The sequence below is a fragment of the Prionailurus viverrinus genome, chromosome B3 (genome assembly GCF_022837055.1).
Source record: "Prionailurus viverrinus isolate Anna chromosome B3, UM_Priviv_1.0, whole genome shotgun sequence".
In the NCBI taxonomy this organism is placed as follows: Eukaryota; Metazoa; Chordata; class Mammalia; order Carnivora; family Felidae; genus Prionailurus; species Prionailurus viverrinus.
The window spans coordinates 1,428,672-1,451,713 of NC_062566.1; the positions used below are offsets into that span (position 1 = coordinate 1,428,672).

Genomic DNA, 23,042 nt, shown 5'->3' on the forward strand with positions numbered 1-23,042 from the left:
AAGGGCCCTACCTCCCAAATGTTGCGCCTTGGGTGCTCCTTCCACGCACACTGGTTCCAGCCTCCCCCGAGGAGACCCAGGGTTCTTGGTGCTTCTGAGGGGTCCCTTTGCCCAGTGGGCAAGCTCCTCTTTGGGGACCGCTGGCGCCCCAGCCCCGAGTGGGGCTAGAGCCGTGGGTCCCCAGCTCAGCGCGGCTCAGGCCCATTCCCCAGGAGCCTTGCCAGGCCCTCTGCCCTCCACCCTCCTCTCTTCCCCCTCCTCCCTCCCTTGGACCTGGCCTGTGAGGCTTCTTTCGAATGCCCCAGCTCCCCTCTCCCCTTCCTGCCCTCCCCACACACACTAGGAGATGGGGAGGTGGCCTGGTATTGGCAACACGTGACTTTGGAGAGTGGACAGGGCCACCTCTGAGGTCTTGGCCAAGCTTAGCACCCCTCCTGCCTTCTTCCCCTGAGGTCTGGCATTTTTCTTTCTTCAGACAGTGCTCTCCCCTCCTTAGCTTCAGTGGGCCCCCCCTCTGCATTGCTCCAGGGATGGGCACGTGACACAGGCCCGCACGGTCAGCACCGAGTGGTTCAGGCAAGAGACCACATTCGGGGCAGTGAGAAGCAGGCTCCGGACTTTGCTGGGACCATCAAGAAAGGGACATTTGCAAATATACATTCTTCTCCAGTTCATATGGAACGTTTTCCAGAATAGATCACATACTGGGACACAAATCAGCCCTCAACAAGTACAAAAAGATCGAGATCATACCGTGCATATTTTCAGACCACAATGCTGTGAAACTCGAAATCAACCACAAGAAAAAATTTGGAAAGATAACAAATACTTGGAGACTAAAGAACATCCTACTAAAGAACAAATGGGCTAATCCAGAAGTTGAAGAGGAAATTAAAAAGTACGTGGAAACCAATGAGAATGACAACACCACGGCCCAAAACCTCTGGGACACAGCAAAGGCAGTCATAAGAGGGAACTATATAGCAATCCAGGCCTTCCTAAAGAAGGAAGAAAGGTCTCAGATATACAACCTAACCTTACACCTTAAAGAGCTGGAAAAAGAACAGCAAATAAATCCCAAACCAGCAGAAGACAGTAAATAATAAAGATTAGAGCAGAAATCAATGCTATTGAAACCAAAAAACCCAGTAGAACAGATCAATGAAACCAGAAGCTGGTTCTTTGAAAGAATTAACAAAAAAATCACCCCCTAGCCAGATTGATCAAAAAGAGAAAGGAAGGGACCCAAATAAATAAAATGAAGAATGAGAGAGGAGAGATCACAACCAACACTGCAGAAATACAAACAATAATAAGAGAATATGGTGAGCAATTGTATGCCAATAAAATGGGCAATCTGGAAGAAATGGACAAATTCCTAGAAACATATACACTACCAAAAGTGAAACAGGGATAGAAAATTTGGACAGACCGATAACCAGTAAAGAAATTGAATTAGTAATCAAAAATTTCCCAAAAAACAAGAGTCCAGGACCAGATGGCTTTCCAAGGGAATTCTACCAACATTTAAGAAAGAGTTAACACCTATTCTCTTGAAGCTGTTCCAAAAAATAGAAATGGAGGGAAAACTTCCAAACTCTTTCTATAAAATCAGCATTATCTTGATTCCAAAACCAGACAAAGACCCCATGAAAAAGGAGAACTATAGACCAATTTCCCTGATGAACATGGATGCAAAAATCTTCAACAAGGTATTAGCCAACCAGATCAAACAATACATTAAAAAAATTACCACGACCAGGTGGGACTTATACCTGGGATGCAGGGCTGGTTCAGTATCTGCAAAACAATTAATGTGATTCATCACATCAATAAAAGAAAGGACAAGAACCACATGATCCTCTCAATAGATGCAGAGAAAGCATTTGACAAAATACAGCATCCTTTCTTGATAAAAACCCTCAAGAAAGTAGGGAGAGAAGGATCATACCCCAAGATCATAAAAGCCATGTATGAAAGACCCAACACTAATATCATCCTCAATGGGGAAAAACTGAGAGCTTTTCCCCTAAGGTCAGGAACAACACAGGGATGTGCACTCTCACCACTGTTATTCTCCGTGGTATTGGAAGTCTTAGCCTCAACAATCAGACAACACAAAGGAATAAAAGGCATCCAAATCAGTCAGGAGGAAGTCACACTTTCACTCTTGGCAGATGACATGATACTCTATATGGAAAACCCTAAAGATTCCACCAAAAAACTGCTAGAACTGATCCATGAATTCAGCAAAGTTGCAGGATATAAAACCAATGCACAGAAATCAGTTGCATTCCTATACACCAACAATGAAGCAACTGAAAGAGAAATCAAGGAATCAATCCCATTTATAATTGCACCAACACCTGTAAAATACCTAAGAATAAATCTAACCAAACAGGTGAAAAATCTATACACTGAAAACCATAGAAAGCTTATGAAAGCAATTGAAGAACACACACACACACACAAACACACACACACACACACACACACACACAGGAAAAAATATTCCATGCTCCTGGATAGGAAGAACAAATATTGTTAAAATGTCAATACTACCCAAAGCAATCTACCATATTCAATGCAATCCCCATCAAAATAATACCAGCATTCTTCACAGAGCTAGAACAATCCTGAAATTTGTGTGGAACCAGAAAAGACCCTGAATAGCCAAAGCAATCTGGAAAAAGAAAACCAAAAAAGGAGGCATCACAATCCCAGACTTCAAGCTGTATGACACTTTTTTTTAATTGTTTATTTATTTTTGACAGAGTGTGAGCAGGGTAGAGGCAGAGAGAGGGAGAGAATCTGAATCAGGCTCCAGGCTCTGACCTGTCAGCACAGAGCCTGATGTGGGGCTTGAACTCATGAACCGGGAAATAATGACCTGAGCCAAAGTAGACGCTTAACCGACTGAGCCACCCAGGTTCCCCTCAAACTGTATTACAAAGCTGTAATCATCAACACAGTATGGTACCGACACAAAAACAGAAACTCAGATCAATGGAACAGAATAGAGAACACAGAAATGGACCCGCAAACATATTGCCAACTAATCTTTGACAAAGCAGGAAAGAATATCCAATGGAGTAAAGACAGTCTCTTCAGCAAGTGGTGCTGGGAAAACTGGGCAGCGACATGCAGAAGAATGAACCTGGACCACTTTCTTATACCATACACAAAAATAAACTCAAAATAGATGAAAGACCTCAATGTAAGACGGGAAGCCATCAAAATCCTTGAGGAGAAAGCAGGCAAAAACCTCTTTGACCTCAGCCGCAGCAACTTCTTACTCAACACGTCTCTGGAGGCAAGGGAAACAAAAGCAAAAATGAACTATTGGAACTTTTTTTCAAGATAAAAAGCTTCTGCACAGTGAAGGAAACAATCAGCAAAACCTAAAGGCAACCGACGGAATGGGAGAAGATATTTGCAAATGACATATCAGATAAAGGGTTAGAATCCAAAATGTATAAAGAACCTATCAAACTCCACACCCAAAAAACAAGTAATCCAGAGAAGAAATGGGCAAAAGACATGAATAGACACTTCTCCAAAGAAGACATCCAGATGGTCAACCGACACATGAAAAAATGCTCAACATCACTCATCATCAGGGAAATAGAAATCAAAACCACAATGAGATACCACCTGACACCTGTCAGAATGGCTCACATGAACAACTCAGGCAACAACAGATGTTGGCGAGGATGCGGAGAAAGAGGATCTCTTTTGCATTGTTGGTGGGAATGCAAGCTGGTGCAGCCACTCTGGAAAACAGGATGGAGGTTCCACAAAAAATTAAAAATAGAACTACCCTACGACCCGGTAATTGCACTACTAGGCATTTATCCAAGGTATACAGGTGTGCTGTTTTGAAGGGGCACATGCACCCAATGTTTATAGCAGCACTATCGACAATAGCCAAAGTATGGAAAGAGCCCAAATGTCCATCGATGGATGAATGGATAAAGAAGATTTTGGTATTATATATATAATATATATATGTATGTATGTAATGGAGTATTACTCAGCAATCAAAAAGAATGAAATCTTGCCATTTGCAACTACACGGATGGAACTAGAGGGTATCATGGTAAGGGAAATTAGAGAAGGACAAATATCATAGGGCTTCACTCATATGAGGACTTTAAGACACAGAACAGATGAACGTAAGGGGAGCAAAAATAATATAAAAACAGGGAGGGGGACAACACATAAGAGACTTAAATATGGAGAACAAACAGAGGGTTACTGGAGGGGGTGTGGGAGGGGGGATGGGCTAAATGGGGAAAGGAATCTATTCCTGACATTATTGTTGCACTATATGCTAACTAACTTGGATGTAAATTTAAAAAATAAATACAATAAAACATTTTTAAAAATTAAGCTTTAAAAAAGTAAAAAATAAATAAAAGAAAGGGACACTCGCTGTGGGTGCTGTCGCAGTCACGTTGCCACCCAAGCAAAGGGCATCAAAACAGAGATGGAGAGAGATTCCTGTTGTTACTCAGCACCTGGACCCGGCTCCCCAGAAAGCATTACGTGCTACATTACGTGAGCCAACCCTAAAGTTCGTTTGAGAGCTGGGTCTCTGACACTTGATGTTGGAAAAGCCCATTAGGACTTGATACAGGCTGTTCCGAGCAGTGACCTGAGCCTCCATTTTCCTTCTGTACAATGGGGATAATGATCATCTGTACATCTCACAAGGTGTACTTGTAAAGCAGACACATCACAGCAGGTGCCCCATCAGTGTTAGTCCTCTGTTACATTTAGGGGGTGTGCGAGGCCAAGGCCATCATCCTGAGTTTTCCTCCCTCATCTCAAAAGGGAGTCAGTGCCTGCTGTTTAGAGGAACAGGACCCGTTGGTGTAAAGGTTATTTTTGCTGCTGTTTTTTGTTTCCACGGGCAGGAGAATGAGGGGCGGAGCGCCTCAGGTGGGAACCTCTTCATCCGGGGACGTGCTGCCGGTCAGCACCAGCGCCGTGAAGGAGGGATCAGGACAGTGAGGAGCATGTGTGTCCCAAGGGAGGAGATGGATGGGGACACAAAAGGAGATGCCTGTCACCAACCCCGCGTGCAGTTGACCACGGGGAGGCCGGGACGTGTCAACCGCCTGCAGTTCTCAGAGACACCACACAGTGTCCTCTGTGACAGGCAGGCATAGGCCTTGAGCTGCGGGGACCCCTCCAGCCGGTTTTCCTGGGAAGGGCAGTTTCCAGAAAAGAGAGGCACCTCTCTGACCCCATCCTGTCCCCCAGCCACCCCACCCACCCAGGGTCCCAGGCCACAGTTCCTGCCTGCCCCCTCGCCTCTCAGACCCGTGTGACCTCAGGCGGTCACCCAACCTCTGATCCTCCACAGCCTCTCCGAAGCAATTCCAGGAAGGTTGTGTATGAGCCAGCTCAGAGAGGGAGAGGAAGTGGGTGGGGAGAAAGAGGGCCACATAGCAGCTGGGGTGGCCTGGGGTCTTGGTCATTTGAGCAAAGTGGCTCTCCTGGGCTTAGAAGGCGAGTGTCCCTCACACGGCCTAGGACTGGGCCTTGCTGGGGTCTGGACTGGGTGGGAACAAAAGGACACACACCATAGCGACTTTGGGGTCGCACTGTTTATTGGGGTGACATCTGCCCACCCGAGGGCTCTGACAAGCGGCTTAGGGTTGGAGGCTCCCCAGATCATCCCTCTCCCCTTGCTGAGGTCCCAGACTGCCCGTCTCGGCCCCTGGGGGCCTCTGTCACCTTGTCTCTCGGCCTCGGAGCATCCCGGGGCGAAGCCTGCCTGCCGCCAACCTTGCAGAGAGCCCAGTCACTTCCTGGAGGTCTCTCTCTGGAGAAGCAGGGAGTACCTGCGAAGCCGGGTCCAGTGCTCCTGCTCTTTCACCTTCTTCTCCAGCTTCTGGAAGCTGTGGGCCACACGGGTGGAGATGAGAGGAAGCCGCTTTGTGCCTCGTCACCCCCCTGCCGCCCGGCTCCAAGGTCCCCGGGGCAGACCTTGACCGCCCTGTGCTAATCTAAGAGCCTCTCCGAATGGCTCGTCTGCGGCACGACTGTGTCCTCGGGGCTCCACCTGGTGCACGGCCGGTACTCGAAACACCTTTACTGCGTGACGACGGGGCCTGCGTGCTGCGGGAGGCGCCCCACGGAAGGCGCGGTACCACGGGGGACTCACGGTCTGTGCGCGTGGACCACCGTGAGCCACGTCAGGATGCCCACACCTCCAGGGAGCAGACGCCGCTAGAGCATCGAGTGTCACCGGCTGGACTCCCAAGACCCGACCTTGACTGCCCACCTGCTCAAACTTACCGACCTTTGTCCCACATTCTTCCTTAAATTCTTCTTTCCAGCTTCTCTCTTAAACTCAGGCAAAAGACCCGAAGGGCATAACATCCCGAGAAAGAAACCAGAACCGCCCCGCCAGCAATAACGACTGACAGCCCAGACAGAGTTCTGGAGGCCCGGCCAACCAGACCAGTCTGAACTTAACCCCCGACTCACGCCTGCGCACACGGGACCGTGCGGTGACCCAGGGAGGGACCAGCGGTTACCTTTACTTCATCATAATACTAAAATCTGCACCGAGGGGGGGCTCGTCCCATTTACGTGACATACAAAGCATATGTGTGGACGTGTTTCCTTAGGGCGCGTGCAGGACCGCATGCCCACCTCTGCGTACAGTGACCAGGCTTCCCTAACCCTCAGTCTCAGGAACCCACCCACCCCTGCTCTGAGAGTCACGGCTTTTGAAAGTTATTCCCGGTGATGTCCTTACCCACTGCGAATAAAGTTGCCCTCGCACCACAATTCACCTGCTATAGTTTGTCTGTGTCACTCACCACGGGGTGAACTCCCACTGGTTTGGTTACGCTGGTGACAGGCAAGGGTGCGAGTGCGGGAAAGATCCATGTGGCTGAAACAGCCCTGCTTCCCCCCACCCCAGCTCCATCAGGGTGACGGGGGGTGGGGGGGGAGGACATTTGTAATTTGAGGCGTTTTAAGTGCCACAGAGGTCGAATGGAGGGAGGCAGGAGGGATCCATCCACCTTGCCTGGGGAGCTCCTGGAAGAGAAGACCCTCGAGTTGGGTCTTTTACAAGATGTTAATTTTTTTTTTTTAAGTAACAAATAAATGCACATTCAGTACAGGAAAATCAGGGCAGCCCAGGATTCGCCCCTCATTCTGCCTGTGCAGAGATGGCCGCTGTGAGCGGGGGGGCGGGGAGGAAGGAAGCCTTCCTTCTGGGGAAGAGGTGCCCCTGCTGTCTGGGTTTCTGCCTTGGGTGCCTGAGGGCACAGAGGATGTTAAACCGCTTAGGGCAAGCAGGAGGAGGGCTACTTCCGGGGAGAAAGGCCATGGTTGCAGCTTTGGATTTTTGAGGCTCTACCTGCCAAGGAACATCCACGTGGAGATGTATCTGATACTCGATGCACGAAAACATTTGTATTTTATTTTATTAGAAAAATTTTCTTAATGTTTATTTGAGAGAGAGAGAGAGAGAGAGAGAGAGAGAGAGAGACAGACAGACAGCATAGGTGGGGAAGGGGCAGAGAGAGAGGGAGACACAGAATGCGAAGCAGGCTCCAGGCTCCGAGCTGTCAGCACAGAGCCTGATGTGGGGCTCAAACCCATGGGCTGTGAGATCGTGACCTGAGCTGAAGTTGGACGCTCAACTCACTGAGCCACCAGACGCCCCTAAAATATTTAACTTGAAAAAGTACTCTATACTTTGCTTTAAAAAAAAAAAAATGGAAGAATACAAGTGGGTATACAATTAGAAGCAATTTCCTTCTCTCCTCAGATCCTTATTTTCTGTTCCCAAAGCAACGGTAATTAACGGCTCCTTGTAAATCCTTGGAAATTGCGTATACACATACAAGCGTAGACATGTGTATAATCTTTTTTTTTTTAACGGAAGTGTGCCATGCACTGTTGTGCACCCTGCTGTTTGCACTGAAACCGTATCCCAGAAATTGCTTCCAGGAGGCACTCCCAGATCTGCCACAGTCTTTTTCCCCTATTGGTGACGCTTGGGGTTTCCACTCTTTCGCTAATGCTGTCCAGGCTGCAATGAAGTCTTTGCCTGCGTGTGAGAGCGATGGGCAGGGAGGAGGAAAAGCATGTGCATGTTACAAACTCGGGCTTTGAACCCACACTGCTTGTGCTCAAACCCAGCTCCTTTGCTTACAAGTTGGTGACCCGGGGCCGGTGGCACGACCTCATCAGCCTCAGCTTTCTCGCTGTGCAGCGGGGAAATAATAGTAAAAAATAAGATGATGCCTGCAAAGCACTTAGCATAGCCCTGGCACACGGTAGGTGCTCATTAAAGTTAACTATAATAATACTTCTGCTGCTGATAAATAAGTGGGTGTGAAATTTTTGGGTCAGGAGGTCAAAACAACATGGATTCAATAAGGGACCGTCCAGGAGCACTTAGCTGGCTCAGGTGGTGGAGCGTGCGACTCTTGATCTCTCAGGGTTGTGAGTTCAAGCCCCATATTAAGTGTAAGATTACTTAAAATCTTTAGGAAGGCATCTGGCTGGCTCAGTCGGTGGAACGTGTGACTCTTTTTTTAAGTTTATTTATTTGTTTTGAGAGAGAGAGAGAGGGAGACCACAAGCAAATGAGAGGCAAGAGAGAGAGGGATAGAGAATCCCAAGCAGGCCCTGCACTGTCAGGTTGGACCCCAACACGGGGCTCGAACCCATGAACTGTGAGATCATGATCCGAGCCGGAAACCAAGAGTTGGATGCTCAACCGACTGAGCCACCCAGGTGCCCTGGAGACTGTAACTTCTCGATCTAGGGTCTGTGAGTTTGAGCCCCACGTTGGGTATAGAGATTGCTTTAAAAAAAAAAAAAAAAAAAAAAAAAAAAAAAAAAAAAAAAAAAAAAAAAAAGAGCAACCGTCCAGGAGGCAGCTGGATAGATGGAACTAGGGCAAGTTTTAAAAGGAAGCCTGATGGGGCGCCTGGGTGGCGCAGTCGGTTAAGCGTCCGACTTCAGCCAGGTCACGATCTCGCGGTCCGTGAGTTCGAGCCCCGCGTCAGGCTCTGGGCTGATGGCTCAGAGCCTGGAGCTTGTTTCCGATTCTGTGTCTCCCTCTCTCTCTGCCACTCCCCCGTTCATGCTCTGTCTCTCTCTGTCCCAAAAATAAATAAATGTTGAAAAAAAAATTAAAAAAAAAAAAAAAAAAAAAAAGGAAGCCTGAAAATAAAGTCATTCGTGTGTTCAAGACAACATGGATGACGTCCAAAATATAATGCTGGCGGGGAGAAGGCCTTTCTCGATGATCTCGTGGTAAAGATGGTTAGCCTGGTTAACACTTCCAGCGTGTGCCAGGCCACATCCTATGCGGAGATGCAGCTGTCACCCATTTTACACACGGAGACGCTGGGGACCGCCCTGTCGCACAGCTAGAGCCCCCTGTCTGTGCCCTAGTCATACTGTAGAGCTTGCACCCCGAATTTGAGGCCCTTTGCACCTGCCCCTCAGCGAAGCCTAAGGGAGAAGGCGGAAAAGTCCAGCTACTGGACACTTGAAACTTCTGTCTGGCTGGGTGAGCAACTCCAAATACTCCTCTCCAAAGACAAACCGGGAAAAATTATTCACAGCACATTGACAACTCTTAAAATCAAAAGAAAATGAACTCACGCATAAGAAACAGATCCAGGGCAGGCCAGGGAAGGAGTGAGGGAAATGTACAGTATATATAACAGAAAGATGCTCAGTGTCCTTCGTTCCCTAATTAAAATAGCCATGAGCTGTCAGTTCCTGCCTGCCCAGCCCCTGGCCCAGAGGGCCAGGTGCCCTGTGGACCCAGAAGCCCGCCTTCTGGCAGACAGGTGGGTGGTTGAACCCGAATCTTGCTTGGCTTTGTATTCCATAAGGAATAAAGGGAGAGAGAGACAGAGAGAGGAAGGGGCACTCTGTCTGCTTCCTAGTGTCCAGAAATTTCTGTCTTGTGATCAAGTTTGACCTAGCCAGGGATGGCAGAACTCGAAAGTGGAAACGGTGCCTGGAGCCCCAAGTTGCACGGGAGCAGAAGCCAGGCCTTGGGGTGGGGGGTGGGGATGCACATTTGCGGCTAGCTGGCCTCCTTTTAAAGCCCCAAAGGCAGGTTCCCTTTCACACTGGCTATTTATAAAAGTCCCAGGGGCAGGTTTTGCAAAAATATTTTGGACAGATGATTGCAAGCTTGAAACTCTGAATCGATTGCCACATAACCCACTGCCTTGAAGTTTCACCTAGTTTTAGGGCCAATGGAAGCGGTTTCAGACACGAGGAGTAAATAGGGAAAAACAAGATGAGATTAAAACCTTTGGGACATGTATGGATATGTGGGATAAACAACAATAGGAAAATGTTAATGGCAGAATCTAGGTTGTGGGTATATGGATGTGCAGTGACTTTTTTTTTTTTTTCAAAACTGCTGTATGTTTGAAAATTTTCAAAATAAAATGTTGGAGTGGGGGTCAGGGGGGTGGAGGGCTACTTTTTGGGAAAGTCCCAGATAGCAGACCTCAGAGCAAGTAGAAAAGGAAAAGCCTTCTTTAAAACAGTTTTTCCCAATTTGTCGCTGGGACCCAATCCGGAAAATGGGTTGCCACAAGGGATATAATTCGAACACTGTGATCAGGCCGAAGTAAAAATTCCTTCAAGCTAGGCTGGCCGCAACCATACAATGCAACCCCTCCCAGCTCCTGCTGGGTCCCAGAACCCAGTGACAACTTCCCTGAGCTTTTCTGTTCCCAAGCTCCCATGGTTTGGGTCAATCCCAAGCCCTGCCCCTGGTCACCCCCGCTCCCAGCCCCCCTGCCCCACCTGGTCAGCCCTGACAAGCTTCCCTGGGAGGGCAGTCCTCTCCCCACCCTCCTGGCTGTGGGGGCCACCCCAGGGGGGGTTGCTCAGGCATCACACCTGAGAGCCAAGCTCTGCCGACAGGGAGGAAAGACTTTGGGAAAGTAGTAGAGTGAGCCCCATTCCTACAGGAACACAGACTGGAGGGGGCAGGGTGGAAAGGACCATCTTTACAGAGCAGGCCCGACCACAGGGGAGTGGGGAAACGCCCTGCAGACACATCCTTTCCACAGAAAATGACATTGGCATATTTACAAGGAAGGTTTTCTTAAAAAAGAATGAAGTGATATTCTGGAGTGACAGAAAGCCAGATTTAAAAGTTGAACTCGGAACGTGACCTCAACTTAGTCAAAACACCAAAGGGAAAACCAGAAGGAAATGCACTGACATATTAACAGCAGGGCTAGGGTTTGGTGATGGTCGTGGGTGGTTTACATTTTCTTTTCTGCGCTGTCCTGTTTTCCAGATTTCTACAGGTGCGTGTATAACTTCTATCAGAAATAATGAATCACTTTTTTTTTTTTTTTTTTACAACGGGGAAGTGCTCCGTTATGGTCGTAGTGTGCTTGAAGCAGATTTCAGGGGCTGAGTGGGGCTCTGCAGGTGTCCAAGTACCGATCTCCACTCATACGTTGGTTGAGGGTTGGAAATGTCAGTCAGGGACTGAGGGCGGCCTGAGTTGGCCGGGCCCCTTGCTGCCAGGCAGGAGGTGAGCCGCCCGGCGCTGGACATGTCGGTCCAGCCTCACCCTTTCCAGGCCAGTAAAAGAGGGCGTTAAACTGCGAGGCAGAAATGGGAACAGTCTCCTTAAACACAGAGTTCTCTAGGCCTCATCAGGAAAGAGCTCCGGAAACTCCACACCATGACCCAGGAGTACAGCCTCACCATAGCTATGACCTAAACTCGTACTCTTGACTTTTTTTTTTAACCAGTTTTTTAAATTTTCCAAGAGAATGTTTTGTTTTGTTTTGTTTCGGTAGGAAAGCTGCAAATAGGGAAAATACAAAAAAAAAAAAAAATCACATACATCATCACCCAAATAGAACTCCTGTTATATTGGTATACACATTTCCAGACTTCTCTCAAAATCAGGATTATACGGTAAACGATATTTCATAACCTGTCTCCATCTTTTGTTTGGAAAAATTTCAAACCTGGGGCGCCTGGGTGGCTCGGTCGGTCAAGCGTCCGACTTCAGCTCAGGTCATGATCTCACAGTTCATGGGTTCGAGCCCCGCGTCGGGCTCTGTGCTGATGGCTCGGAGCCTGTGCCTGCTTCGGATTCTGTGTCTCGCTCTCTCTCTGCCCCTCCCTCCCTTGCACTCTGTCTCTCAAAAATGAATTTAAACGTTTAAAAAAATTTTTTTTTAAAAGAAAAATTTCAAACCTACATAAAAGTTGCAAGTAGTACAGTGAACCTGCACCTGTGGTCACCGATGGTGAACATTTTGCCTGGCTGTCTGTCTGTCTCTTTCTGTGAGTATTTTCCTGGGTTTCACTGGTTGTTGACATTTTCTCTTCCTCTCTCTAAATGTTTTCCTGGTCTGTGCTTCAAAGTAAGCTGCAGACATCACGATGCCTCACCCTTCAATTCTTCAGCTATGTCTCCTCAGAATAAGTCAAGCCGTCAAGGGTCAAAGCAAGAAACTGCCATGTAAAGAACAGCCAGACGCTCTTGGTGAATCTCTAATCAGGGGAAATGCCCGATGACTCCTCCTTCACCGTCCTCCCCCCGAGACCCACAGACCATCTGCCTCTCCGGATGAATGGGCTGCCTCCTTCCAGGAGATACTGAAAGCCCCCCAGGCACCCCCACAACCGGAGAACCACAAGCAGCAGGGAAATGCAGCCTTGGGGGTTCACGGCGCCACCTTGCGGTGGTGTTTAGGATTTCCCCAGGCACGAACTGGAAGTAACCCAGCATCCTTCTGGAACCTACCATTTACTGAGCGACCACCCAATGCCCAGCACTAGACGTGTATTATCTCTGGAATACCCACAAAACCTGAGGGCTGGGCACCATCAAAGTGTCCAGCCTGGCACACTGCAGGTGTTCAACACACCGGTTTTGAACAAAGGAGGAAACTGAGGCTCTCGGAGGTGAAGGCACTCACCCGAGGTCTCTCAGTTAGGAAGGGGTGGCACTGGATTTCAAACCTGAGTATCCTGGCCATTCCACTTCCTTCCTCTTGAGGCAAGAGTAAATAGAAAAAGGGGAAATGGTCGTAAAGGGGTATCGTGGGGACTGGAGAGATCACAGAGTCTCTGAAGACCCTGGAAGGAAGGGGCCATCAAAGTACCCCCCCCCCCAACCCCAGGAGAATCCAGGGCTCCGCTGGTAACCTCCTCCTGCCAAAAGTGCAGTCACGCCAGAAACCATCAGCAAGAATTTGCAAACCGCCGAGATGAGTGGCGGATGGATTAGAAGAGACAGCTGCTTCTCCAGAGCAGACAGAGCACAGCTCCTTATGCTTTTACAGCAGAAAGGGCCACAGGCAGAGTCCCCACCCGTGGGGGTCACAGAAAGGGGAGAGACGCGTGGCCGAACCATTTGTCCAGACGACGGTTAAAGCCAAGGGGGCTTGGACCAGGGGCTGGCGACCAGTTTGTATAAAGGGCCAGATAGTAAATGAGGCGGGCTTTATGGGTCGTGTGGCCTCTGTCACCACTGTTCAAGTCTGCTGTTGCAGCACACAAGCAGCCATGATGAGACATAGCAAATGGGCCGAACCTGGCCCATGACTTAAGCCCCTGTCTCCCATGACTGGTGTCTGATCATCCAAATACAGTTTTACAAAACCAAAGAATCCAGAAAGCAGGAGGACAAGACAGTCTTGACGAGGAGAAAATAGCAACTGGCAGGCAGTCCTTCTTCTTTACCAGCCTGAATCCGGGGCTCCCTTTCCTGCCAACCCAAACGGGAAATTGGAGTGTGGCTCACGGGCTACGATATGGCGGGGTCCCCCACGGAAGGGGCAGTCGAAATGCCTGACGGATCTGACCATCGAACACACTCGGCTAGTCCTCGACCCAGAGACAACCCCAGGAGCAAGGATGGGAAGCAGACCCGGGACTCTACCTCTCCTGGAGGAAATTCTCGCATCTTTTCTCCAAGGGCAACACCTGGGCGAAGGCCGTGCTATCGGTCATGTCCGTTTGAGGAACGGTGCAAAGGTTGCAGATGTTTTCCAGGAGCGGGTAGGCCTCGAGATTAAAACAGAAAATAGAATTCTGGATGTCCTTGGCGTCGTCGGATTCAATTTCGTCAGGATGGTCTCCTGAGATGAAACAAAACACAGCGTTCTGTAGAGGGATGACCTTCTCTGTGGGCTGGGTGGGCAGCTGGGGGCAGCTCTCTGCTGGTAAAGGCTGGGCCGTCGGGGCTGAGCTGTGAGGGGCTCCCTTGAAGGGGGGCCGCAGGAGTCTCTCTGGAATCCTGTGTTTTAGCTAAGTGCCTCGTGAGGGGCTAAGCAGCAGTGTCCTTTTGGCCTGTGGTGCAGGGTTGAAGAGCAGGGAAGAGATTGGGGGCATCACCCCGTGCTTTGGGAAGGGAGGGAGAAGGTCAGGCAAATAGCAGCCCCCAGAGCCCCCCCTCCCATACCTCGGAGCAGGAAACACGGGCGGTGCAAAGACACGACAAACACAGGCGTCCAGGGCACTGCCAGATGGTAGGTTCTGGGTGGAGCAAAGGCACAGATGATCTGGGGCTTGGCCACGTCCATGAGCTGCACAGAGCCATTCCTGGAAAAGGTCAGCACCTGGGAAGCAAGGGATGGCAACGGGGACTTCTCTGTCACCCCCGTTTGGAATAAGAGAGGCAGCTGGACATCCAGGCCAGCAACAGAGAGGACGGATTTGCTCGGGGAGCAGAGAAACATGTGTGTTTACTTCTCCGGTGTCCCCAGCAGCAACAGGCCCTTTTCCAGGTGCCGTGTCTGATGCTGGGTGGCGCTCCCCACTCCTGCCCAGGCTTCTCTTCTGGCTCACCAGCATCCCTGTCCAGGAGCTGGCCCTCCACGTGGCCGGATGCAGTGCCGCCCTCGGCACACGTATGCTTTCCTCCCCATCCTCGGAGACCCCGCTCCATCCCACGGCCCTTCCTGGCCCGGGTTCGGAGACCGGCCTCTCTCCTGCCTGGCTCCTTCCTCCCTGTAGGTGAACCTGCTAGATGCGCCTGATCGAATCGTCCTCCAGCTGCCACACCACCTCCCTGCCCCTCACACTCCAACACCTGAGAGTGCGTCCTCACCTTCTCTGCCCCGTCCTGTCGCTTCCTCCCGAAAGCAGCCCCCCGCCCCCACTGACTTCTGCAGGCTGAGGTGGTGACCCCTGTCTCTGTTCTGTGGCATCCAGGGCCCAGCGCATCACAGCCTCTCTCGTCTCCCAGGGCAGCTGCGCGGTGATTCGTCTGCCTTCCCAGCTGAACCGTGCGATCTGCGAGGGCGGCGGCTTGCTCTTTCGTCCCTGTGCGCCCCAAAGCTAGTCTAGTGCCTCGCGCTTGACAGGCCTCCAACAAACAGTCTTTGAAGGGAAAACGAACACGCTTGCTGAAGAGGAGTGAGGGGCGTGAGGAACCTACCATGCCAGGTAAGGCTGGGACTGGGGCCACTGCACAGATGGCTTCGTCCAGGTACTTTACCGGCCTGTGGGGAACCAGACACATACACATTCGTCCTGGAAGGAGTTAAGGCTGTGCTATCCTCTCCTGGCACGCATCTAGGAGACACTCTTGTAAATAAGCATCGGGAGACATGTCAGAGATGGTTCATAGTAGCAGACGCGGGGAACAGTCGCATTACCCACTGGTAGGAGAATGCCTTGTTGTGATATATTTGTTATACGATGGGATGCGGTAGAGCCGGGAAGAAACAGACCCGGAGCTGCATTCACCAACATGTGCGACTCTCCTGAACAAGGCTGCAGAGCAAGTTACGGAATAAACAGCCCCGAGAAACAAGCTGGAGGATACACAGCATGGGAGTCCCTTTACGAATTTCCCAAATAGGCACAGCTAAACAATGCGTTACTTGGAGATGCGTGTGGCTAATTCTTACGGGAAAGCGAAGGAATGGATGATGAATTTTGGAAAATGACACAGTCGATTGAAAAAGAAATCGGCCGTGATATTTGGCAGCGACTCCCATCAAACGGTGGAGTCAGTTTCTCCACTGCCTGACTGCGGGTGTGGCCACGTGACATGCTTCGTCCACCGTGACGTGAGCAGAAGCTTGGAGAGTGTACGTTGCCCTCGGTTGCAAGCGGTTGCCCTCGCTTGCTGAGGGGACCCCTTAGGCTGTGGGGTGATGGAGGCTGAGACGGCCCGCAGGAGCCACCACAGGGAAGAGAACCAAGTGTCCTGGCCAACGGCCACCCAACTGCCACCTATGCAAGTGAGGCTGTGCCAGACCATCCGGCCCCCGGCCTAGCTGCCAGAGCCTGAGCAAGGCCAGTGGAAGGACTGGCCCAAATTGCTGGTCTGCGAGATCAGGGGCTACACATTGACTTGTTTTCTGAAGCCATTAAGTTGTGGAATGGTTTGTTATATACGGCGACGATTACTAAGGGGGTCACCTCTGGAGAGGAGAGAAGGGTGTGACCAGGGACAAGCACACAGCCTTAACTGAATTGGAGATGATCTATTTCTTTTTTTTAATGTTTGTTTATTTTTGAGAGAGGGAGAGAGGCAGAGAGGGGGGAAGAGAGAATCCCAAGCAGGCTTTGCACTATCAAAGCAGAGCCCAATGCAGGGCTCGAACCCATGAACTTGAGATCATGACCTGAGCCGAAACCAAGAGTTGGATGCTTAACCAACTGAGCCACCCAGGCGCCCCGGAGATGATCTATTTCTGAAGGTTCATGATGGGTACAGGGAAGTTTCTCCCTCCCTCCCTCTCTCCCACTGCCCACTCTCTGTCTCTCTCTCTCTCTTTCTGTGTATATATATAAACACTCAAATACATATACACCTACATATATACTATACATAGTGTATATATAGCTATATCCTAAATATACACATGTGTGTATTGTATAGCTCATTTGCATGCATAAAGTATTTTCACAACTTCAGAAAGAGACTCTTGAGACAATTTAAAAAAGAAAGAAAGCCTCGAGGAAACTGATAAAAGGCGATTTTGGCAGAAATGACAAATGACGTGAAAACTGTCATTGGTGCTGTCGCGCAATTTTGTGAGACAAGTTTTACACGTGCACATAAAAAAGACGGTGGGGACTTGGGAGCTCACAGGGAGGGTGCTGACTACAGAGCCAGGGGACTCCAGCTGGGGAGCTGGTCACTTTCGGCTGGCCGGTCGTTTGCCCCGTCCTGCGCTCAAGCCACTGACCTCTCAACCAGCACACTGATGGTGGGTTCTTGGGTCCCCCTGGCTGTCACCAGATGGACAGAAGAATCTGTGCACAGCACCACACATTTCATGTGGGATTTCAAGGGCCCCTCAGGATACACGTTCTGTCCCTGGTGGACTAAGTAGTATTTGAGGAAGTGAACACTCTGGCAGGAACATCCCTTGGGAAGAGCGACGACCCCAAGAGGGAAACCTGGAAAAACAATGGCACAGGCAGGTCAGTGGCAGGGGGAGGGCTGATGCAGCCTGGGCGCAGGGTCTGTGACCAACAGGCACATGAGGGGTGTGAAGGCAAGATCCGGCAATGAGAGCCTTCTGGAAGTGAAGCCAGAAAGCCCCAGTGCCCAGTGGGAGAGAAGAGCCCCCCCCTTCTCAGTATGGAGGGGGGTGGGGGGTGGGGAAGAGACCCGGGGAGAGGGGCCAGAGTCAGTGCTGGGACAGAAGGGACAGTGCCCTGCCAGGTACGGAGCCACAGCTGACTGTGGTGGGTCAAGGTATACCAGAGAGAAGGTGGTTCTCTGAGAAGGGCTTTTTTATGAGAAGGGTGTATATGTGTGTAGTCAAACGATATCCAGGATGTATCAGTATCCAGACAAATGAAAACAACCTATTGAGCAAGTGAATGTGAAATTATGAGCGTTCTTCAGCCCTTTAAGTATCTCTCACTCTTGTAAGAAGACTGGGTGAGGAACCAAAATTCAAGAGGGCGCGTAGGGATGTTTATCTCCCTACCATGTGGGCCGAGTGTGGCTAAACGGAAACCACCACCGAATCCTTCAGATGGAAACAGCCAAGGGAGGAAGGCACCTCACTGACCTGACAGAAGGCTCCCCGAGATGGCCAGTAGACAGGGCCCTCTCTCTGGTTCTCACCAGCGCGCTGGCTGGGAAGGCTGCCCACCTCTACTCTCAGAGGAAACAGCCATCCAATTGTACAATGACAAACCCAGCGATTCACTCATCACTTCTAAAAAAGTTTGGTAAGAGGGAGCCTTTCCCTCAGAGGCTGATCGATCGACTTAGGGAAACCAGACACCACTGATTTTCTGCACCTGCAGAGCTGGACCCGGGATCCTGGGACTCCAGGACTCTAGCAAGGTGCCACCCACCCAGCATGGCTACTGGTCTTGCACTGGCCACCGTACAGGTCTCTTAGCTTCAGTAGCAGTGGGCTTCCTGCTGACCGCGGTGAGGGTGGGAGAGCAGGAAGACTTACTTAGTTTGAGAACTTGGGGGCGGGTGGGGGAGGGCCAGGGCTGCCGTACCGTCACATCCTGTGCTCCACGTCACCTCCCTGGAGTGTGATAATGAGGTAACTAACAGTCTTACTTCCAGGACCCGCTCCAGTGCGGGGCACGGGCACAGGGCGAGCGCTCAACCAGTACACGGGGATTGGGAAGTGTCAGCACTTATCGTGTTCAATAAGTGACTGAATGAATGAGGGGAAGGCGGGACCGGCTCCCCACATGGACTTAAGAACACAGAGTAACTACCAGAAGGCCCAGAGCCTGCAGGAAACTCCAGAGCTCCCCGGGGTCTCATAATCCAGCGGTTAGGCCGAGGCGGGGGCGGGGGGGGGGGGGTGCTCACCTTCTGCCAGGTCCCACAGCGTGAGCACGCCATCCTCGCAGGCCAGCACCAGGTAGGAACAGCAGCAGCTGAGCTGAGAGACAGCAATGGGTGCAGCACAGGGCCACACGCCCTCCGGGTCTAGAGGGGAGGACGGCACTCACTCGGCCGCCCCTGCCCCAGCCGCTGCACCCGCCCACCACCCCCACGCGCACAGCTCATGGCCCAGACTAGTCTGCCCGGCTGGGACACGGGCAGGGGTACCTGCTGGGCTCTCCGCAATGCTACCTCCTTAGGACAGAAGAGCAAGTCCCAGTCCCCTTGCACTGACGCTCACACTGAACGAGTACTTGCCAGGCGCTAAGCACCGTGGTAAGCACTGTATGCGCACCCTTTTGGTTAATTCTCGCAAGGGTCTGGTGAGATGAGTCCTGTTGGCACCCCTATTTCACAGATGAGGAGACTGAGGCAGAGAAGCCACCTGCCCAAGGTCAGAGCCAGTCAGTACAGAGGTGGAGATTAGAAGCCACACTGCCTGAGAGGGTGTTGGGAGGAGAGAAAATTCTTCCTTTGAACACTTTTAAACATTAAAGTATAATCCCTTTTTAAAATTTTTTAACAATGTTTATTTTTAAGAGAGAGAGAGAGAGAGAGAGACAGACCGTGAGTGAGGGAGCGGGAAAGAGAGGGAGACACAGAATCCGGAGCAGGCTCCAAGCCCCGAGCTGTCAGCACAGAGTCCGATGCACGGCTCGGACTCATGAACCATGAGATCGTCACCTGAGCCGAAGTCAGACACTTAACCGACTGAGCCACCCAGGGGCCCCAAACAGTAAAGTACAATTCTAAAGAATAATATCCGTGTACAGCTCAAGGAATTACCACAAAGAGAACCTGCTCACGTAACTGTCTCCAAGAATTTGTAAAAACCAAAAAAGACCACGTAAGTGGTGGTCCTAAGTGCCTTTCAATTTCAAAAAGCTTTCACATACAGAAACCCTCTGGATTTTGCGATCCACGGCAAGCACATGCAGTCAGCAGGGATGGATGGTGTGATGAATGAGCTCTGTGTTTCAGATGAGAAAACAGGGTCGGGGGCACGCGGTGACTGGCCTGGGGCTACACAGCTTGCGGGCCTTCGTTGCGCCGGGGCCGGATCCGGCCCCTGATGCCAAGCCTCTTTTTGCCTCAGCTGCCAAAGGAGCCCTGTGGACCTGACCGTGCTTTGTCCCTATCGACCTATTCTCTTGGAGAAACGGGACCGCCCAGAGACAGAGCCTTGCGTTCACACCACAGGCCCTGAGCCACCTGCTTCTGCCTGCACAGCTCTGGTCCCCTAAAGTGACGTGTCAGTCACGTGCTCTCAGCTAAGCTGGAGAAGGACACGTTCTCAGGCAACTCCCATCTCAGCAGCCAAGTACCGGCTTTATCCTTCAGAGTTCGGTTAAGTGAATAGAGGAAGAAGTTGTGGTTTCCGGTCCAGTGTATGCCAAGGACACAGGCTACCCCTGGGAAAGAAGAGAGGAAAGGGGCGTCACGTGAGGCAGCTGGGTACCCCCGGGTTTGTACGGAAGGTGTTTGCCCAAGCAGAAGTCGGTTTGAGGTCAAAAGTGGTGCGTTCTAAGGGGCAGCACCCAGCAGAGGGGTGAGCCTCCCGGGGAGGAGGGCTGAGCATCCCCGGGAGGGCTGTTCCCACGGCCAGCTCGCCTTCCCCGGTGAGGAGGACGGTCACGCTGCCCCTCAGCGGCTTTCACGTCGTCTAGATAATTCATGTCCTCTTGGCTGTCAGTGTTTGAAATAGCATGTTCTACACAGTGAGTTCATGTTCAGAAGCAGCCTGGCAGGATATGTGCTCAGACCCTCCTCTGTGGCGAGTCACTGCCTGAAGACAGCACGGCCTCCGTTATCAGGGAGTCTGGGCTGGGGCACCATGTGTCCAGACACCTTTAAGCGGCGACCTACTCTCCGCCTCGTTGCCTCCCACCGTGCAGGGGTTGCTGGGGTGCTCCCCGAGTGGACCACCTGCCCAGGACAGCCACCTGCATCGTGTTCATTTACCCGAGGGGCTCTTGACGTCCGCTGGCATGGTGGTGACGCGGCCAGGAAGGAGGAAGTGGAACGTGGCCATACTGGGGGAAGAAAAAGAGACACGAGTCAGCCGTGGCAGGCTCCTTGGCAAGGAGACACCCTGGCAGAGCCATGGTACTAAAACCAGAAACGGGTAGTTAGGACGGACCTTCCCAGGGATACAGGGCCATGAGCTAAGTCGCATGGGATGTGCCGGCCCTGGTGGCCGCAGACCTGGGAAGTTGGTGAGGGCAGGGCAGGCAGAGGCGCGGGAGTCACTCCCGGGCTGGGAACGGCACCCGGCACCCAGAAGAACCTTCTCTGTCCTTGGGGAAGATCCCCTAGTGACCAGACTTGGCTGCCGTGAACAAATGCTCCCTTATGCTGGGGGCAATCCAACCAGGGTGTGCTGATACATCTGTCCTTAAGAAAAGAACAAACCAATTTCCTGATGTCTATATAGAGTTGGTAGCTTCTTGTGGTATAGACTCCCACTACAGACAGACATTATCCGCAGGTTAACAACGAGCCTGCAGCCAGGCAGCATGCCCCTGAACCTCGCTGGGGCCCAGTTTAGGGCTCAGGTAGCTGCTAGGAGGGCGTAGCCCTAGGAGTTTGTGTCCTGACGTGAGAAAATTCAAGGTGCACTTGGCAGCAAGATGACGGGTTTCTCTTCCTCTGTGAAGCAAGAATGTTCCTGGTTCCTGAGCTCCACGGTAGCTGTGAAGAGAGCTAGTTCCTAAAACCAGCTCCACCAGATCCTTCAAAGCCTTGGGCTCGGTTTTTACAGCCACAGCAGGGGATTCCTGAGCCCATCTGCTGCCTGAGGTTACAAAGTAAGGTATTTTAGTAATTCTGCATTAATATATTACATTGAGAAAGACTGGATGGGAATGGAGGAAAATGTGAATAGTGGCGACTTTTATTTCTGTCTTCAGGATCTTCTGTGTTGTCTAGATAATCAGGAAAAAACTTAAAAAAATTTTTTTTTAATGTTTATTTTTGAGAGAGAGAGAGAGACACAGAGCGTGAGCAGGGGAAGGGCAGGGAGAGAGGGAGACACAGAATCCAAAGCAGGCTCCAGGCTCTTAGCTGCCAGTACAGGGCCCTGATGTGGGGCTCGAACTCACAAACTGTGAGATCGTGACTGGAGCCGAAGTCAGCCGCTTAACCGACTGAGCCACCCAGGTGCCCCATCAGGAAAAAAGTTTTTAAAGAGAAGATATACATAAGATTGTAAAACGAACTTGGCTTCTTCTCCTCTCCATAGATGTCTATTCCCTCTTTGAAATCCACATGATCAGCCTTTGTTCTAACTCTCTCTGAACAATCTCCACATATCTTTCAAAAAATCTTTCAAAAAATCCGAAATTCTCGGGAAAATCTCCCAAACCAGAAACAGCTTTTAATTCAGGTGCTTGGGTTGATTCCTGTGTGTGCCCTGAGAGGAGACACTCTGCCCAACCCCCACTCCCCACCCCCCACCCCCCACCCCCCACCCCGGCTCGAGGGGAGGGAGGAAGAGGGAGCCGGGCCTCCTTCCTGCTCACCTGAGCCGCTCCTCCCCCCACTCTCCGTCCAGGTACTTCTTGAACAAGGCTTTGAAGATGGCCTCCTGCTGCTCCCACTGAGTGTCCTTGATGAAGTGGTTCTGCCCTGAGCCCAGCCCGTAGCAGTCCTCAATCTTTGCAAAGACTTCCAGGGGGCTTTTAAATGTGGTACCTAGGTTGAAAAGATCCCAGAATTGGTCAAACCATGGGACTTCCCCCTTCCTGATTTTCCCTTCCTTCCTCCACACTTTCCAGTTTCCTGCAGAATCTCTAGTCCTCAGAAATCCATCTGGGAAGCCAGTGTTCAGTCTTCTCCCCGCCTCTTTCCTTGCCAGGGCCAGGCGGCTCAGCGAACACAGGCTAAGGGCAACCGCCCTCCCCCCTCCTCCTCCTCCTCCAGCCTCACCGTCACTTCCTGTTTCCAGATGCCCGGATCCCCAAACGAGGCCAAAGAAAAGTTCACGAGGTCACTAGAGACCTTAGAGCACCGTTGCCGTCTTCCCAGCCCAGCAAGGCCCCAAATGTGCCAGTTGCCATCACTACTGAGCCGCTGCTGCAGGGCCCACAGAAACAGAGGGTCCCGGCCTCTACCTATGTTGACGTCTATCCAACTATCTTCCTTCAACCATCTG

General features: G+C 51.1%; 2 protein-coding genes across 10 annotated transcripts in view; one reads left to right on the forward strand and one right to left on the reverse strand.

Moving 5' to 3' along the window:
- PLIN1 (perilipin 1) overlaps positions 1-23,042 on the forward strand; it is an 88,308-nt gene that overhangs the window by 1,314 nt on the left and 63,952 nt on the right. For 2 of the 5 annotated variants that reach the window (XR_007152967.1, XM_047862639.1), the window contains exon 2: positions 15,214-15,447. The exons of 1 other annotated variant lie outside the window; for it this stretch is intronic. The gene's annotated coding sequence lies outside the window, so the exon portion shown is untranslated. Of the gene's footprint in view, positions 1-15,213; positions 15,448-21,372; positions 21,702-23,042 lie in introns of those variants that run through there. 2 more of the 5 variants (XM_047862645.1, XM_047862644.1) reach the window with 2 other exon arrangements.
- Positions 5,523-23,042, reverse strand: part of WDR93 (WD repeat domain 93) — a 50,632-nt gene continuing 33,112 nt past the window's right edge. For 2 of the 5 annotated variants that reach the window (XM_047862636.1, XM_047862637.1), the window contains exons 9-17: positions 22,411-22,582; positions 20,852-20,922; positions 20,215-20,301; positions 18,815-18,934; positions 17,205-17,418; positions 15,440-15,503; positions 14,462-14,618; positions 13,940-14,138; positions 5,523-5,909 (exon numbers count right to left, since the gene is read on the reverse strand). In XM_047862636.1, coding sequence (XP_047718592.1) covers positions 5,813-5,909; positions 13,940-14,138; positions 14,462-14,618; positions 15,440-15,503; positions 17,205-17,418; positions 18,815-18,934; positions 20,215-20,301; positions 20,852-20,922; positions 22,411-22,582 — 1,181 coding nt within the window. In that variant the 3' untranslated portion in view covers positions 5,523-5,812. Of the gene's footprint in view, positions 5,910-13,939; positions 14,139-14,461; positions 14,619-15,437; positions 15,504-17,204; positions 17,419-18,814; positions 18,935-20,214; positions 20,302-20,851; positions 20,923-22,410; positions 22,583-23,042 lie in introns of those variants that run through there. The other 3 variants (XM_047862638.1, XR_007152965.1, XR_007152966.1) reach the window with 3 other exon arrangements.